Here is an 18391-nt window from a genome sequence, read left to right on the forward strand (position 1 = left end):
TCCAATAGAATGTAAGCTCAGGGGTGGGATTCTTTGTCTGTCTTGTTCACTAATATATCTGAAGCATGCAAACAGTGCCTAGCACATAGTAGGTACGCAATAAATATCTCTTGAACGGATGTGCAAGTGAACAGATTTCTGGGAGTCACCCCGTTCCCAGTCATTCCCTTCCAGCATGTCCTACGTTGCCAGCTGATCGTTCATCCTGAAAGAAAGCAAGCTTGTGCCAATCTCTTGCTTAAAAAACTTAGCTGAAACACTCATTTCCTACTAGGTCAATCCAAAATGGTGAGTGTGATTTTCTTGGACCTCCTCTTTCTGCTCCTAACCTAGTTTTCAGGCTTATTTTCCCCTCATTCCTGTGCTCCCCTGTTCTTCAGTCTTCTTCCCTCTGTGCTTGTGGTCATGTCATGTCCTTTACCTGGTGATTTCTTCTTCTACTCTATGTGTACAAATTCTACCCATCAGTTAGCCTCAGCCCCAATACCACCTCGCCCAGGAAGCCTTTCTTGATTGCCCCACAGCCAGAGGGATCTCTTCTTGTCACTGGCATTTAGGGTGTCTAGTCCCTTTCTTCTTTGCTTTTTCCCCTCTTCATGTATTCCCCTCTTCCCCCCCCCCCCCATTTTTGGACTTTCAGGTCTTTGAGGTTAAGGTCTGTCACATCCATATTGTGCAGTTAGCATAATTTAACAGAATCAGTGGATGGGACAGAGCCATTGTCCTGAAGCCCTGATGCTCTAGTGATAGGGAGTCTCTTACCCTTTTGAGCTGGTTCGAGTTCTTTTCAGGCAGCCTTGGGCCAGTGTATGGGTCATTACTGTGAAGTCATCATCATCACTAACATCCCCTGGAAATGGACGGTCTGATATGTGCAGAGATGGGCTCCTATCTACTGTGCTAGAAGCTGAAGCCAGGACCATGAGCCAAATAAGTTTACGTGTTCTTATTGGCTTTGGTTAGTAAAATAAAGTACATATATAGTATCTGGACTCTATTTGCTCCATTTTAAAAAGTTCATTCATTTAACCAAAGGGTATTGAGTGCCTCCTCTAAGCAGGCACTGTGCTAGGTTCAGGGGAGACAGAGAAGCCAAGAGACCAGTCCCATTGGTTCACCTTTATGTTCTAGTATGATATATAGACAGAAAACAAGTAAACAAAGGAAATAATTGCATTTCAGGTAAACTACCATGAAAAGAACAGAGTCTGAAGATTCAGTGTAAGAGGAGGGACAGATTCTAGATAGTGTCCTATGGGAGATAAGGGATTTAACCTCTGTCCTAAGGGATGGGAAGGAACAAGTGAAGTGAGGCTATGGGGAGGAGCTTCCTGGGTAGAGGAACAGTGTGTGTGAAGGTTTCAAGATAGGTCTGAGCTGGTGGTTTGGAAAGAACAGACAGAAGATGCAGAACTCATGGAACTCAACAACAACAACAACAACAACAACAACAACAAAAATCCCCAACAACAACAACAACAACAACAACAACAAAAAGCCCCAAACAATTCAATTACAAAATGGTCAGAGGAGGGGCACCTAGGTGGCTCAGTCGGTGAAGCAGCTGCCTTTGGCTCAGGACATGATCTCATGGTTTGTGAGTTCTAGCCCCGAGTCAGGCTCTGTGATGACAGCTTGGAGCCTGGAGGCTGCTTCGGATTCTGTGTCTCCCTTTGTCTCTGTTCCTCCCCGCTCACACTCTGTCTCTCTCTCTCTCTTAAAAATAAATGAAGATTAGAAAAAAATGGTCAAGGGACCTGAACAAACATCTTGCCAAAGAAGACATACAGATGGCCAACAGGCCCATTAAAAGATGGTTAACATCATTCATCATCAAGGAAATGCAAATCAAACCACAGTGAGATCACCTCACACCTGTCAGGATGTGACAAAAGTAACAAGTGTTGGCAAGGATGTGGAGAAAAGGAAATCCTCGTACACTCTTGGTGGGATTGTAAATCGGTGCAGCAACTATGGAAAATGTATAGAGTTTCCTCAAAAAATTAAAAAATAGAGCTACCATATGATCTAGTAATTCCACTTCTGAGTATCTATCTGAAGGAAATGAAAATACTAGTTTAAAAACATATGCACCGCTACGTTCATTGCATTATTTACAATAGCTAGCTATGGAAACAATCTAAATGTCCATTGCTGGATGAGTAGATAAAGAAGATGTGGTATATATACACAGTGGGATAGTACTCAGCCATGAAAAAGAATGAACTCTTACCATTTGCAACAACATGGCTGGACCTTGAGGCTATTATGCTAAGTGAAATAAATCAGAGAAAGGCAAATACCACATGATTTCCCTTATATATTGAATCTAAAAAACAGAACAAACAAAACAAAACCCAGTCTTATAGAGACAGAGAACAGATTGGTGGTTGCCAGACAGGAGGGGGGATCAGGAGGATGTGAAGTGGATAAAGGGAATTAAGAAGTACGAACTCCCAGTTATAAAATAAGTCATGAGGATGTAATGTACAGCACGGGGAGTGTAGTTAATAACATTGTATTAATTTTGCAGGGTGACAGATGTTAACTAGACTTACCGCGGTGACTATTTTGCAGTGTACACAAATGTCAGATCACGATGTTGTTCACCTGAAACTAATGTAATATTACATGTCAGTTATACCTCAGTAAATAAAAAGAAAAAGAAAAAAGGGGAAGAAAACTCGACAGAAGGCCTGTGTGGCTTAGAGGACTGCGCCAGGGAGAGAAAGGCCTAGAATGGAGTAGGAGGGTCTGGCAGCGTCAGACCACTCTGGCTTCTCAGGACATGAGGAAGCACATGATTTCATGGGAGTGAAAAAGGACGCCATGTTAACCAGGGCAGCGAATTTGTGTTTCCTCAGGATCCCTCTGGCTGTTGCGTGGAAAGGAGAAAATGCGGGGCCAGCGGGCGGAGGGTAATCAGTTAGGAGGCTTTGCAATGTTCCAGGCCAGAGATAATGGAGTCTTTTAAAGGCATTCCTTTTTCTTTTTTAAACACAGCCACAAACCATTGTTATCATCACCATAAAGACTGTTTAGAGTAACAGGGAGAAAAGTTATTTTAAAATGTGTTTATTTTCCAGATAATGTCCTTGGACAGGGAATGCAAGAATGTTAGTGGGGGATCGGCTGCATCTCAGTTGGATCCCTGCCCTTGACTCCTCTGCACAGGACGCCCCCTCTGCTTCCTGAGCCCTGAATGTGAGCTTTGTTTGTTAGGGACTCCTGGCTCCTCCCTAGTTATGCAGAGAGGCTTCTGGGTGTCAGGGCCATGTCGCAGGAAATGCAAACACACCGGGGCGGCTGCTGTCACATCGGGGCCAGGCGGCACTGCTGAAGACCAGCTCAGCTGCCTTCAACCAGTTTTCTACCTTCCAGCCTCGAGTCCATATTGCAGGTCATAAATACCTTCATAATAAAAAACGAGAATGGAGTCAGATTGTACCAGATACCAGAGGCAATGATCTTTAAATGTGAGGCACTTGGAACTCACCATGATTAAATGACTCCAAGACCCAGAAGTTGGCAGGATGGCTGTTTGAACAGCAACAACAGTCATAACAACAACACCTCATGTTTATACTGCATCTTTTCACCAGAGTCTGCAGAGCATTTGACTTGTCATTGTCTTGCTTGACTTTCCCTTGTGTTCCCGCTGACGGTTCAGGGAGCCAAGGTGCAAAGAGCCTAGGAGGCTTGCTTGCGACCTGGGCCAGTGTTTTCCTGCGTTGGGCCAGAGGTCGTGTCTAGAAGACAGAGCTACTTCTCTGTCAGATGGCTGGGGCTGGCTCTGAGAACACCCATGTGTCATCAGCTGATGGCTTCCCAAGTAAGCCCTGTAGAGAAGCTGGAGAATTTACTAGACTTGTTTTGAGTTCTTTGTGAGGATTTGTAATTAGCAGTGTCTGAACCCCTGTGGTTGGAAGAGAACTCTAACAAGAAGAGAGTGGGAGCAGATACCTGGAAACTCACTCCTGGCCTTCCCGCTTAGAGGACAGGCCACACACATTGTCCAGGAGGCCACCTGACCAGTGATGGTGATACCACACAGCAGTGCCGGATGTGCTGCTCCTAAGCCCTTTCACAGCTTGTTTGATTGTCACACCATCACAAGTGTGGGTGGATGCTGTTGTTGTGTATAATATGGTGCCTGCCTTTGTTTTTAGCTTCCTCTTATACCAGTCTCTCTCTGAGTCACTGAGCTCTAGTCACACTTGCCTCTTTCTGCAACGTGGACAAGCCATATTCCTCTCCCTCCCTCAGGGAGTTTGCCCATGATGTTCCCTCTGCCCAGAATACCTTTCCTCCCACCCTGCCCTCTGTCTCCATTCCCCAGGCTAGTCTTTGTTCATCCTTTACATCTCAACTCTCTTAGGTCACTCCCTCAGGTAAGCCTCTCCTGACCCTCTGAGAAACTTCTAACAGCCTCTCCTAGAAACTTGCACCTGCCCGTCACTGCATTTATGGCAGTAGTAACTATGTGGTTGTGGTTTTTCTTGAAGTCTGTTTTCCTTTCACTATACAGTAGCATCCTTTTAGGGCCAGGATGGACTCTAATCATTTTTTGTGGCTTGTCTAGCATGTAGTACAGCCAAGTAGTCAGCACTAGACAAATGTTTGTTGATTGAATGAATAAATGGATACCTATTTTATAATTGGGAAACTGAGGCATGAAGTGATGATGACTTGCCCGAAGTTGCACAGTGAGTCCATAAAGAAGCTCCTAGGGCCCCTGACATGGAGTCCAGTGAGCTCCATATCCCTTTTCCTTATTTCACTTTCACTCTGGAGAGCTGGGCCCTCTGCCACAATCTTTCATTTCTCCCTGAAATCTAGAAGTACACTCCTTACCTGTCCCCCCCCACTCCCGAAGGATCTATATAATATACCTCAATCTTCAGGCATAGGGCTGAGGAGTGGATAGAAAACTGAGCTGATGAACCTGACTTGGCTTTGGTCTTGGATTTGTTGATTGACCTTGGGCAATCAAAACTGTTTTTAGCCTCAGTTTATTCACCTGTAAAATGGAAATTGGATTCTCTGCTGCTGTGTGACTCCAGGGCTGTTGGAAACTGATAATTAAATTCCTGGTCTTTAAGCTTTATTACAAGTAATGTGTTGTAATAAAAACCAATTTTTCTTTAAAAAAAAAACAATGGATGATTAAGAACAACACATTCATGTCAAATTCTGGTCAGATGAACAGGAAGTTACTTGTTTTCATCAACCAGGGCAGGGTTCCAGAATGGCAGAGAAAGAAGGAACATATTTTCATATTTAGGAACAAAAGGAAAATTACATTTAAATAGTTAAGTTTTAAAAAGCATCTTGGGTCCACATCTAAAAGTGCCCCTACTAGAGTGTTCTCTTTTTAGAAAATGTTTCTTGGGCAAAAAGAGTTGAAAAAAGTCAGTGTTCTGGGAGGATTGGGCTGGAAGGGGCCCAAAGGTTTGAGAGAGTTGTTACCGCCCAGAGCTCAGACTCTGGGCAGCATCTTGGAGGCCCTGCTTCCCAAGCAAGGGCAGTGTCTTGCTTTGTTAAGACATAACAACAAAATAGAACTCCCCGCCTCTTCAAATCACCCCCTAATGGCTTTCTCCTTTGCATTTTATTTCTCAACTCTTTTGTTTATTTTTTTGTCTTTTCAGAGGGTTCTGGAAAATGACGAGAATGTAGAAGAAGGAAATGAAGAAGAAGATTTAGAAGAGGATATTCCCAAGCGAAAGAATAGGACCAGAGGACGGGTAAGCTGGGGATGCCATGATGGAGGGAAGAGATAAGGGAGGCTGAGGGCGGAAGAACATCTAGTCTGCAGACCCAAAGTCCCACTTCAAGCAGACAGAGCTCATATACACGTTCTCCCTTGATGAATGCTCCGAGAGGAAAATTCCAGAAGAGCTCTGATCCCAGGTGATAGCATGTAAGAGTTTAGCCCTTACAGGAGGGAGAAGAAGTGGGAGAGGGTACCCTGAGGGGACAGTGAGGATCCTGGGAGGGTTGGGATGGGGTCTGGGGAAGGGTAGAGGATGAAGAAAATGTGAATGTTGGACCCATTACTTGGTCTAAAAGAAGGCTGAATTTCCCTGCCCCTGGGGCCGCCCCAGAATGACAGGGCCAGGACATGTGCTTTGGGATGTATTTTCACTAGAAGGAGAGTAGGATCATGCTGGGAAAGCATGGGGGCCATGAATGGTTTCCAAGTACGTGGGGCATGGGCTTTTGGTGTGGCTTGGGTTGTGGCACAAGGGGGCCAGAAGCCTGTGGAATGGCAGCCTGGAAATCTGTGGTGGAAGGTATAAACCTATGATAGTAGTCCGTGAGGGGAGGGATCAAGCCTGAGTGGTACTCTCGGGCATGCAGGTTGCTCCTCCAGAGTCCTCATCTCCAAGCCCAAGAGGCTTTTGGTAGTCACCCTCAGGGATCTGCAAGAACATCTGAAAATAACCAGGTGGAGAGGGGCCTCCAGGTGGTAAGCTTGCTTTCCATCTAGAGAATTGGTCTTCGGTCTTCTGGCTCCTTCAGTCTGGGTAGGATCCTTACCCCTCCCATGGATCAGAGGTTAGTCCTAGTTGCCTGGTGGGTTTGGGTCCTGTGATAATTATGGCAAGTCTCTCTATTCCTGTGCTTCTTGCACTTTATATACATCAGAATCACCAGAAGAGCCTATTAAAATGCAGATTCCCAGGACCCACTCCTAGCAGTTCTTATTTAGGAGGTCTAGGATAGGGCCTAGAGAGTTGTATTATAAGCAAATTCCTGGGTGACTGATGCAAGCATTTCCAGTTCTGCCCACATTGAGCTCGGATGCTCTGACTTGTTGACGGGGCTGGAATCTCAGGCTGGGCAGGGCAGCCCTGTCATGGTGCACGCTTTCTACAGTTGCCAGCTGGCTTCAGTCATGATCTTGTTTTATTTGTTCTTTACTCCCACTTTTTGTTGGTTTATATATTTACTTAATTTTTGGGAGAATATCTGAAAAGGAAGACATTGTATCATTTAATTTGCACATACCTCAATTTGTATCTCTAACAAATATCATTATTATACCCAATACAAATAACAGCTACTCTAATATCTACTATCTAGTCCCTGATGATTTCCTCAAAAATGAGCTTTTACAGTTGGTTCGTTTGAAACCTAAGCCTATTTTATTCTATAATATACCTTTTCCCTGCTCTACCCCTCAGACACAGACAGAGTTTTTTCTTCTCCATGTCATTTATTTGTTGAAAACCTTGGGTGGTTCATCTTGCAGAATTTCCCACATTTCAGATTTGGTGGATGGGTGGGTGGTATTTAATGTGTCTTCTTTATTTCCTGAAAACTGGGTTTGATTAGAGGCTTGATTAGATTCAGGGTATTTGTATAAATGTGTAAATAGATTTATGGTGGGGTAAGAGTCTTCTCTGTGCTACTTACTGCATCATATCAGGAGGCACGCATTGTCCAGCTGTTCTGCTCTCAGGGGAAAATGGGTCAGTGGACTTGGGTGTTGTCACTGATCTCTCCTTAGAAGGTCCCTGTCAAGTTTTCATCTAGTTGTTTCAGTAGCCATGGGTAAACTTGCCTAGACCCATGACTTCACTGGGGGCTACAAAATAGTCAATATCTAATTCCTTCCTTGGAGGAGACCTTAGAATTTCTGGGCCTCTTGCAAACTCTAAGAGCTGTGTACCTCCAGGACTGCTTCTATCCTTTCCCTCACCCCAAACCAAAGTTCCTTGAGTAGATTGTAGAGAATGGTCCTCTTCACGTCTTCTCTACTCCCAAGCTAAATCTAGATGAGTGAGCTCAAAAGTGCATGGATATGAGTTGGGTGTCTCCTCTGTAAGGACACAGCAGTGGCAGAAGCAGCCACTGTGTACTCACCGAGTACTTTCTGGACACTGGGCCACGTGATGAGTCTCTTTACAATGAGAGGTACACGTAGAAGGTGACCACTATGTATTTTGTGTGGTGCTCTTGATTTCTTCTGTTTCTTACGGGAGCCACTGGCCACATGTGGCAACCGAGTGCTTAAAATACTGTCAGTTCCAATTAAAATGTGCCATAATGTCAAATATGCACCAGATTTCAAAGACTTAGTAGAAAAGAATGCAAAGCATCTCATTACTATTTTTGTATTAATAGGATAATAGTTTGGATGTCGTGGATTAAATGAAATACGTTATTAACATTAATTGTACCTGTTTCTCTTTCTACTCTTTTTGAAAAATAGGGTTACTAGAAAATTTGAAATGATGTGTGTGGCTCACATTATATTTCTATTGGCCAGCACTTCTTTCATTCCCCTAGGTTGGTATTATTACTCCTAGAGAGATTAAGTAACTTGCTTAAGGTCATCTAACCTAGTAAAGAAGAAGTCAGGGGGTGCCTGGGTGGCTAGGTCAGTTGAGTGTCCGACTCTCGATTTTGGCTCAGATCATGATCCCAGGGTTGTGAGATTAAGCCCTTCACGGGGTCCTCACTGAGCAGGGAGCCTGCTTGAGGTTCTCTCTCTCTCTCTTCTCTCTCCCCCTCTCCCTCCTTTTACCTCTCTTCCCTGCTTGTGTACACTCTCTAAGAGAAAAAAAAGACAATGAATTAAAAAAAAAAAGTCAGGATCTGAACACAGATCTGTGCTTTTGCCAAGTCATGTTTGGCCCAGTGCCCATCATGTGGCCAAACACCAGGATGTTGAATGAATGACTGAATGATGGAAAAGAAGGAAAAGCTACATTTCAACTTTGTGGGAGTTGAGAGAAGGCTTGCAAACAGTAAGGGAGCTGGACGGGGCCTACACTAACTCCAGGCCTACATGATCCTGGCGAAGGGGCCCCTGAATGGCTCTATGTTGTGCAGTGACACTGTGAACCTGTCATCCGTGGTGGAAGCCATGGGACGACCCAGAAGGGTGTGGGTGAGCCTGTTTATGCTGAAATCAAAGTGTGAAGCTGTCTGACCCACAGCCTCAATTAAACTGCCCTTTTAAGTGGCATATTCAAGTTGCTGCTGCGTCCTGGAGAGCATTTCTGTTGTCAGGACTGACGGGCAGCAAGGCCATACACACACAATGTATGTCTCCTGGACTGCAGCCGCAGGATCGCGTGGGTGCTTGTCCAACATGTGGGACCTCGGACTCCTAGATGGACTGAATCAGAGCCTGTACCTTGACAAGACCTCCAGGTGCTCTGTGTGCTCATTAAGGAAGCCAGGGGTAAGGTAGTGATTATTAAGAATAGCCTCTGCCTTGTTAGAACTAGTGGTTCGAATCCCAGCTCCACCATTTATTGACTAGACCTTGGGTGAATTATGAAACCTTATCATCTTGATCAAATTATGTAAGTACCCTGGGCCTCAGTTTTTCATAATTAAAATGGGAGTAATAATACACAGCCAATTCTGAGTGCTTAATAAAGACTAGACTTTGTTAAGAGGCTGTAAAGGGAACAACTCTTGGAGTTTTGACAATGGCGATACCCTGAGGGGTGAGAGAAATTCAGACCCAACAATTAATGATTGTGTCTATGGTAACTTTAACCCAAGAAACCCAAGCTCTTTAAAATTCATGAAATTGCTGGAAGGCATCCATGTGAGTACTATCAATCAATCAATCAATCAATCAGTAACCATGTATTGATGCACTGTGGTGCAGTCCAGCGTTTCTCAAACTGTAATGTGCATACGAAGCACATGGTGATCTTATTAAAGTGCAAATTCTGATGCAGTAGGTCTGGGGGTTGGGGGAGGGCTGAGATTTTGAGGTATCTGGTTCACAAGCTCCCAGGTGATGCCAGCACTGCGTGTCTGAGGGCCACACTTTAAACAGCAAGGGTGTGGAGCTATGGTTCTCAGTTTTTGTTTTCTTTTATGGAGGGGGGAAGGATCTCAGGAATTCTTTACTTCAAAATTACTGAGAGCCCCCCCCCAAAGCCATTGTTCTGGTGGGTTATAACTAGTGATCCTTACCATATTAGAAATTAATGCCGAAAAAAATTGCTAACCTTCAGAATACACTAGCACATAGAGTGAGGACATCACCATGTCAGGTAGTCTCCGGAAAACTCCATTGTGCACTTGTGAGAGAATTGAGAGTGTACAGTTTTAAGGAACATTCTAGTACTATTTGGTACTGTTACAAAAATAGTTTTGATAGCAGAAAGGGTCTCAAAGATCCCCAGGGAACCCTGGGCCATCACTTGAGAACAACTCTTATACATAAGAAAGTGCCTCTTTGTGCCTGTCCTAGTCGAGGTTCTTTTAATTGCAATAAACTCAACAGCTTCAGCAAAAAATGTAGAGTATTTGAGAAGCAGCTGGGGCATTGCCCCAAATATGAGCAGTCTTTGAAGATGCAACCCTTACCAAGGGCAAGAAAATGGCAGGGACTTAGGACTGGGAAAGACTAAGGAACCCAGGCAGCTGTGGTCTCTACTTATTTATTTTTCTATCAAAAGACTGTTTCCTGCTTCCATGCATGGCTTCCGAGCTCCTGAATAGATGGGTCCCCAGTTCAAGGGTGTGTGCTCACTGGAGTCACTTTCCTTACGCCAAATCCTTTACAGGTAGAATCTGATTGGCCCAGTTTAGGTCATGTGACTATTGAGCCAGCCAATCAACTGTGGCCAGGGGGGGCTCTGCCCCGTGGTACAATCATGGCTGTTGGGGCTTACCAGTATCCGAAAAGGAGGTGGAATGGGGAGGAGTGGAATGGGGTGGACCATTCTCAGAGCGGAAGAACTAGTTTCTTTTGGACAGCTTCAAATTTTACAGAACAGAGTCTGGAAACCTAGGTCCTGCTCCTCCTACTGACTCTGACTGGACAAGTCACAAACCCTTTCAGAGGGTTTCATCAAGTGCCATATGAGAGTAATATTACTCTCTGTAACTCATCATGTATTGTAGGAATGAGCTGATACATGTGAAATTAGTAATACATGTGAACTAATACATGTGAAAGAGTTTTGAGTGCTGTGTACCCAGCATAGAGCTAAGTGTTGGGGGCTCACAATAACGTATGAAATGCCATCTTTGCTTTTAAGGACCTTGGGATTAAATTGAGGAGAAAATACTAATAGCCATGATACAATTAGAAAACAGCAGGCTTCTGACTGTGCACTAACGAAATGCAATAAAAGTTCAGAGAAGAGAGAAGAGATCAGCTTGGGCAAGAAGGGGAAATAATTTATTGAGCACTTCCTGTGGACGAGGCGCTATCCCCTGTGGTTTCACACACACTTGGCGCAAACCCTCTCAAGCAACTCTGCAATAAAGGTGTTTCTGTGCCCACTTTACAGTTGAGAAAATTAAAAGGTAGAGAAGTGACTTGTCTAAAGACACATAGCTGGTGGTTAAACCTATGCTTGTCTGATTTTATTTTTATTTTATTTATTTATATTAAATTTTTTTATGTTTATTATTGAGACAGAGAGAAACAGAGCATGAGCAGGGGAGGGGCAGAGAGAGGGTGACACAGAATCTGAAGCAGGCTCCAGGCTCCGAGCTGTCCGCACAGAGCTGGACATAGGGCTCAAACCCACAAACCATAAGATCATGACCTGAGCTGAAACTGGTCGCTCACCCGACTGAGCCACCCAGGCACCCCTGCTTGTCTGATTTTAAAGCTGATGCTCTTTTTATTCCTCAATTTGGCAAGAGGAAAATTCTTGGAGGAGTGGATGTTAGTGGGGCTAAAGCATGGACCAGTGTGGGTGGCAGAGCAGAGGCTGGTCCATGACAGGGATCAATAAAAACAAAGACATGGACGTAGTATGAGCATGGGGTGAACCTGATGGATTTAGCAGTAGGTTGCCATCGGATGTGTCAGTGGGTTTTAAATGGTAGTGAATGAATGAATAAATGGCTATGGGCTCTGTCATTTACTCCTTTTGTCTACTGGTCTGAGAGTCATGCATTTTGATTGGGAAGGGCAGTGCAGGGGTAGGACCCCAGCTGGTGGATTCTTTGAGCCGTTCAGGGGTCAGTCGATGAGCTCCTGGATTAAAATGTGGGAAAAAAAGGGAAATACAAAGCCCAAAATGGCCTTTGAGGGAAGAAATCATAGCACTTGGGTAGAAAGAATGAAGGAGAAGCACTGAAGATGATTGACTCGCTGACTGATTCAGCAAAGGTTTATTAAATGTGTCTTAAGCGGCTGGACGTGTGCCAGGTCCTGAGTCTAGTATGACCCAAATAGACGTGTTTTCTATCACGTTGCTCAACAAGTATGCAACTCAGTATAATGTAATGTCAGAAGATGCTAAGTGCTGGGCAGGGAGAAAAGGGCAATGGAGAGGGTGTGAGTGGATATATAGGTTGGTCAGGGAGGGCTTCTCTTAGGATGTGACCCCTGAGGAAGACAAACAGGATTCTGAGTTGCCAAGTTTGAGCAATTCCAGGAGACTATAGAACAGGAAGAGGTCCCTGCATGGGCCCATTTGGCAGTTGAGGAAACCAAGGTGCAAGGGGAGTGTGGAAGTGACCTCGCTGGTCAGGTCTGCAGAGTGAAATCCGACTCTGGCTTTCAGCAGGGCCCTCCCCCTCCTACTAACCGCTCTCCCAGGAGTGCTCCCAGTGCCCTGTCTCCTTCTCGTCTCCCAGGCGGTATTTTTAGTCTCTCAGAGCCCCTTCCCCGCTCTGCTGCTGGCTTGTCATTCTGCTTCACTTGCTTTCACCTGCTCCAGGCGGCTGTGACAGGGCTGCGGGCTGCACACGTCAAGCTGTCCCTGGCTTCACCATAGGGACGTGTGTGGGGGGGGTGGCGAGGGCAGCTGAGGGTGACCAGCCTCTGTGTCGTTGTCCTGAGCAGGCAGGGAGGCCTGTCAGTGCCTGGGGGTGACCCTCACAGCTCCCTCTTCAGGTCAACTCTGAGTAATGAGGGCCAGGGGAGGGTCCTCCCCCCTCTGTGTGCAGGGATGGGGGGGGTGGGGAGGCAAAGCGGTGGGAGGGAGGGAAGGAGGGAGGTGGAATTTTGTAATCTGTTTTGGAGAGAGACAAGCTGAGGAGGTGGTGGCGGTAGTAGCTTGGCAGGTGGTGTTGACTGTGCAGTGTGTGTGTTTTGTGAGAGTGTGTGAACATCGGCAGGCCTGGGGTACAGGCCTTTCCGCGGTGAAATCCCCAGAGAGAGAGAGAGAGTGTTCGTGTGTGTGTGCGTGTGTGTGTATAAACGTCACAGGCCATTTGACCCTGAAGTCCCCAGGGCAACTTGTCCAGGGCCAGCCCAGGTGACTGTCCCATTTTCACCGCCCCCCTCTCCCCCTGCACCCCAGGTTGCTGCCATGTTTTATTTCTCATCTGCTGCGTCTCCTTCTCTGTCCCCAAAGACCCCAGCAGGCCCTTTCCCTGGTTGGGAGTTTACTGCTACTCATTATCAGAGAATGACCTGGAGGAGGCCAGGGTGCTACACACGTGACTGTGTGGGACTTATAAAGGTTTAAAAATAAACCGTGCCGCGTTCTGCAGCCACTGTCCTGGCGCTGCAGGGCTGCCAGCACCCTCTCTGGCTGCTCTCCTCTATCTTTGGAGGCAGAGCTCCTCCCACCCCCACCCCTGGGTATGCTGACCCTTTTTGGAGATGCATGCAGGGTGGTGGTATCAGGAGTCCTGCCCCAGGAGACTGTGAGGTGTCAGGGTCCCTGTCACTGGCTGGAGGCCTGAGGCAGACCACACAGGGAGGCCTCAGCTGAAGCTCACCCCCACAGAGTAGGCCAAGCAGGTGAGAGAGAGCTCCCCTCCATGCCTGGGCTCATGCCCTCGGCCCGGACGCCAGGCCTGGCTGGCTCTTAAGAGACTTGAAGGGGATGGAGTGCGCCTGGGATGATGACTTGCAGTCATGCTGCCTCTGCTCCCAGTCTGCCATCATCCGGTCAGCTGAGGGGAGCAGGGCGGGCATCTCCACGTGGGGTCCATGATTCTAGAAGGCTAAGCGGTTGGCAGAGGGGGTCCTTGTGGCAACAGTAGAGTATGGGGATTGGGTAGACATGGGCTTTGCAGTCAGACGGTCGTGAGCTTCTGTCCTGGCTCCACACTTAGTAGCTGAGTGACCCTGGACAAGCTACTTAATGGGCTGCTGCCTCAGCCTCCTGATCTGTAAGATGGAGATCATAACAGTACCTGTAAGATGGTACGTGTGAGTGGCTGAGTGCTCTAGGGCAAGTCACCTGACCTCTCTGGGCCTCAGTTTCCTGGCCTGTAAAATGGGGTTGGTATTGGCTCAAATATTGTGAGGAAGATTGAATGGAGAGATGTAGACGAGAGGCTCAGGGCCTCGCAGAGCGCGTGCTCAGGAGCTGTCGTTACCGTTGCGATAACAAGCCTCCTGGACCCCCCTTGTCTCCCCAGGCCCGTGGCTCTGCAGGTGGCAGGAGGAGGCATGACGCCGCCTCTCAGGAAGACCATGACAAACCTTACGTCTGTGACAGTAAGTATGGCAGATGCCGCCTTCCTGCCCCTGCCCCCAGAACCCCCTTTGCTGTGCTCCCCCGGCTGTCCACGCCCAGCCTCAGGCTCACTGGCTCCTCCTCTTGGGCCTGCGCCCCAGCTCACGTGCCTGCCCCCTCAGAGAAGTCACTACCTCCTGCTGCTGCTGCCACCGCCGCTGCCATCTGCCCACCCAGGGTTTGTGCGTGAGGGACAAGCAAGCCAGGGAGGCCTCCTGCCTTTGATGCCGCCCCCCCCCCGCTCTCTGGCAGTGCCTCCTTGGTATCTTCCTTCTGGTGCTCTCTCTCTCTCTCTCTTTCTCTGTCTCTCTCCCTCTCTCTCTGGGGCTCCAAGATTCATCCTCTTTCTTTCTCTGTTTCAGAGATTCACAAACAAAAGCATAACTCAAAATCCGCCAACCAAGGTATTTGGCTACTTTGGCTTTTCATGTTTCCCTTTAATTTCCTTCTCGGTCTCCTGTCCTAGGTAGGGTGAGTTATGAATCTTTCTCTGATGACGACTTAGCTTAATAAATGGCCCTTGATCCATCTCCAGCCTTTCTTGCTTGCTTGAGTCATCTCTTGGACAAGGACCGCCTGGCTCCTGGGTTTAGGGGGTACAGATAGAGCTGGGGGGAGCAGGGGTAGTGGGTGTGCGTATAGAAACCGTCAGCCTTTGGAGGGATGGCCGTCAGCTCAAGAGCTGTTCTCTTTCTCACCCACCAGAGTGCTGGGTGGTGGGTTTAAAATCCTTGCCCTGGTTTTCTTCTCGGGATGGGGTGCCTTCATTCCTTCCACAATGAGGACAGCCCTCAAAAACCACACTCCACGGCCATCTTCCCCTTCTGTCTTCTCCCCTCCAAGGACCCAGAGCAGTGCCCCGGGAGCAGGGCCTCGAGGTGGCTCGGGCAGGGCCATCTGGCTGCATCTGCAGCCTCCGCAGAAGCAGAGGGAGAACCAGAGGGAGAACGGGGGTGAGGAGGCTCAGTGAGCACCTCGGGGGTGGTGCCCTTTTCCTCCCTCTTCACTGGCCTCTTTTGATTTCAAAAAGTCGTTCTGTGCCTGGTGGGGTGACAGCTGGTTGGAGAACATTTTGCTAGAAGAACTCAAACTCCATGACCCCCATTTGGCTGCTTAATACACCGGGCAGATGGCATTCCCGAGACCTGTCCTGCAGGTAACATCTCCCTCCCAAAGCGGTTTCTGGTCCAGGATGAGGAGGGAGCAGGGCCTGGGGTCTGATGTCTCATGGCCACCTCAGGAGGTCTTCCCTCCCGGAAGGGGGCTCCATTTTGTTCTGATGCATAAAAGCCCGAGCACATGAGCCCTGTGGGACTGGGTCCTGGGCTGGGAAGGGTCCCTCCGACCACCCGTGGAACAGGCTTTCCAGCTGTGTCTGGCTGGAGCAGCCCAGCTCTCAAGAATGCCAATAGCTGCTTTGGGACTGGGATTCCTCTTTTCAAAAGCTTTATTTTTGTTACGTGATTTTCTGCTTCCATAGATAGCGGGATTCCTCTTTGCTCTCTCTCTTCAGTTCCCATTGGATTCTCAGCCCATAGGTCCCTAAATTTGCAGACACACCCCGTGTGCCCTTCCTCATCCACCTCTCAGCTCCTCTCTTCACTCGGTCTGCTGCCTGTCTCCTTATAAGTGGCCTCCGCGGAGCGCCCTTGGGGGTGTCCCTCCCGTGCCTGGTTCCCCTCTTTCTCTGTGCAGTGCTTGCATCATGCCCCTCGCCCCTCCCCCCTCCCCCCCAGCTCCTGTGGCTGTGATTAGGGGCTCTCACGTCACTCACTGTTTCCTGTTCCCATCTTCACAGTGTCTTCCTCCTTCTGCTTACCCTGTGATGCTTGCGAGGCCTAAATGGAGGCCTGACGTTGGCTTTCTGGAAGTCTCGGCAGCTGATTCCTTGGCTCTGCCCACGCAGGTGCTGCCTCCCTTTTCCTCCCTCAATGGACCATCGTCCATCGTAGATCGCCCTTCTCTCTTCTGGCTCTCGTAGGAAATTGTGTGGCAGCTTGGTGTTAATAAACTTTATTTTTATCTGGTGTCCTTCAGACAAGTGATCCTTTGGGATAGGAATGACCTTTAGAGAGGTCACGAGGCCCACCCTCCACCCCCGAACTGAACAAGGAATGCTTTTAATAATCTCTAATGCATCCTAAGTAGAGAGGTGTCTGGTCACCTCTTTGAGTGTCTCCAGGGAGGGTGTTGCCATAAGCTACCCTTTCTTCCACGATTCCGACTGTGCTCGGAATGATTGTTTTTCCTTAATAGGAGCCAAGTTTTTTTTACTCCTCTAGGCTCCCTTATCCTTTGTGCATCTTTTCCCAACAAAGAGGCACACTGAGCATTTTGTCTATTCTGGAGGCTCTTTTAACATCCCCTTGTCTTCTTGCTTTATCTGGGGTCACATCCCATAACCTCTGTGATGCCTGCTCTCGAGTCCTTTCCAGGTTTACATTTAAGCTCAGGGTTCCCACTGGAAGTAACACCAAGGCCAAGTGGCTCAGAGAGTAACAGACACATTTCCTTGTTTATTTTACACTTCGGCTCTTAATATAGTTCTCTTAATGTGTGGAGAACAGACGTGCTGGGCCCCCCCCAGTGCACCGCACACGGCTCCCCGTGCAGTGCCTGTCCTGACCCCGTGCTGATGCCTCTCCAGGTGCATGCTCTTTTCTACTTAATGCATCTGATTATTCCTTCTTCTATAAATCACTCTGCATTTAGCCCTATTGAGTCTCAATAAAGAGATACAATAATATGTGACTTCATTATACAAGATTTGATAAAGGCAAATTTAAAGACATTGCCCTGTGGTTGAATTCCGTTCTCCACAGATTCGCCGTCCCTGCCATTTCTGGGTTGTCTGTGGAGATTCGCATGATCCGGCCTCCATCTTTCGAGTTATTTGTGAAAATATTAGGCCGCCTTGTACCCCACCACCTCTTTCTGGGTTTGTGTGGGGTAGTAGGAGCCATCCTTTAGATGTGATTATATTTAGCCCTGAATGGTTTATATTCCTAAGTGTAGTTGTCCTACTATGTTCCTGGTCCAAGTATCCTTTTCACGATGGGTGGTTGAAATGTTATCTTAAGCTGCTAACTTCAGGTGAGAGATAGTTTGCCTATTGCCACTCATTCAGCCATTGAATTTATTCCATCTCAGAGAAATACTAAATCATCTGAACATAATTTATTTTTTACCCAGTCCGTGGCATGTGTGTATGTGAATTTTTCATTTTCCAGCAAGTAACCAATTCCTATTAATTATCCTGCAAGTTTACCAAGCTTAAGGATTATAGTTCTGTTTCTTCCCTTTCAGTCTCTTGCCAAAGAAAAGTGTTCATTACTCACAGACAAAGCAAATGAATATGACTTTGTGGGGAAGGCTGTCAGTGTTTGTTAAAGCATGGAACCTGGGCCCTTTGCACAGAGAGAACCTAGACACTTATTAAAATGTGAGTCCCGGGCCTCATACCAGACCGTCTCCATTAGAACCATGGAGAGCAGGCCCAGGAACCTGAATTTTTTGACAGCTCTCGGGGGATACTTCTGAATATGATTTTTGAGAGTGACTTGTCTACTTCATTCAAATTCAAAGGCTTCTGGCCTCAGACTGCTCAGTCCTTTTTATTATTCTCTGCTTTTTGCATCTGGAAGTTCTAGAGTCTTCTGAAATTCTCGAGGTCAAGTGCTATAGGTTCGCTTCACTGTTTTAGTTGGTCTCTTTAGAATCTTTCCTTTCCTGTTTTTTTCCCCTTCAGTGTTGATCTAAAACTCAGCAGTCCCATATAAAGCTCAGCAATCCGGCACGTGGCTTTAATTTACTTAATAGCTTTAAATCCTAATAGTATCATTAGCCCCCTTTTAGAGGTGGGATGATAACTAAAGAGACATATGACAGCAATCCTTGGGTCGGGCTACTGGGATGTTCTAAATGTTTCTCTCTTCTCTCCTCAACTGCTCCCTACCCTGAATTTTCTGTTA

At 47.1% G+C, this 18391-nt stretch overlaps 1 protein-coding gene across 2 annotated transcripts in view; it reads left to right on the plus strand.

Moving 5' to 3' along the window:
• The window catches only part of DPF3 (double PHD fingers 3), a 249968-nt gene that overhangs the window by 142289 nt on the left and 89288 nt on the right, over positions 1-18391 (plus strand). For both annotated transcript variants that reach the window (XM_029951159.1, XM_029951160.1), the window contains exons 5-6: positions 5652-5747; positions 14323-14401. In XM_029951159.1, the coding sequence (XP_029807019.1) occupies positions 5652-5747; positions 14323-14401 (175 nt within the window). The remainder of the gene's footprint in view (positions 1-5651; positions 5748-14322; positions 14402-18391) is intronic.

Source organism: Suricata suricatta, chromosome 9 (genome assembly GCF_006229205.1).
Source record: "Suricata suricatta isolate VVHF042 chromosome 9, meerkat_22Aug2017_6uvM2_HiC, whole genome shotgun sequence".
Taxonomy (NCBI): Eukaryota; Metazoa; Chordata; class Mammalia; order Carnivora; family Herpestidae; genus Suricata; species Suricata suricatta.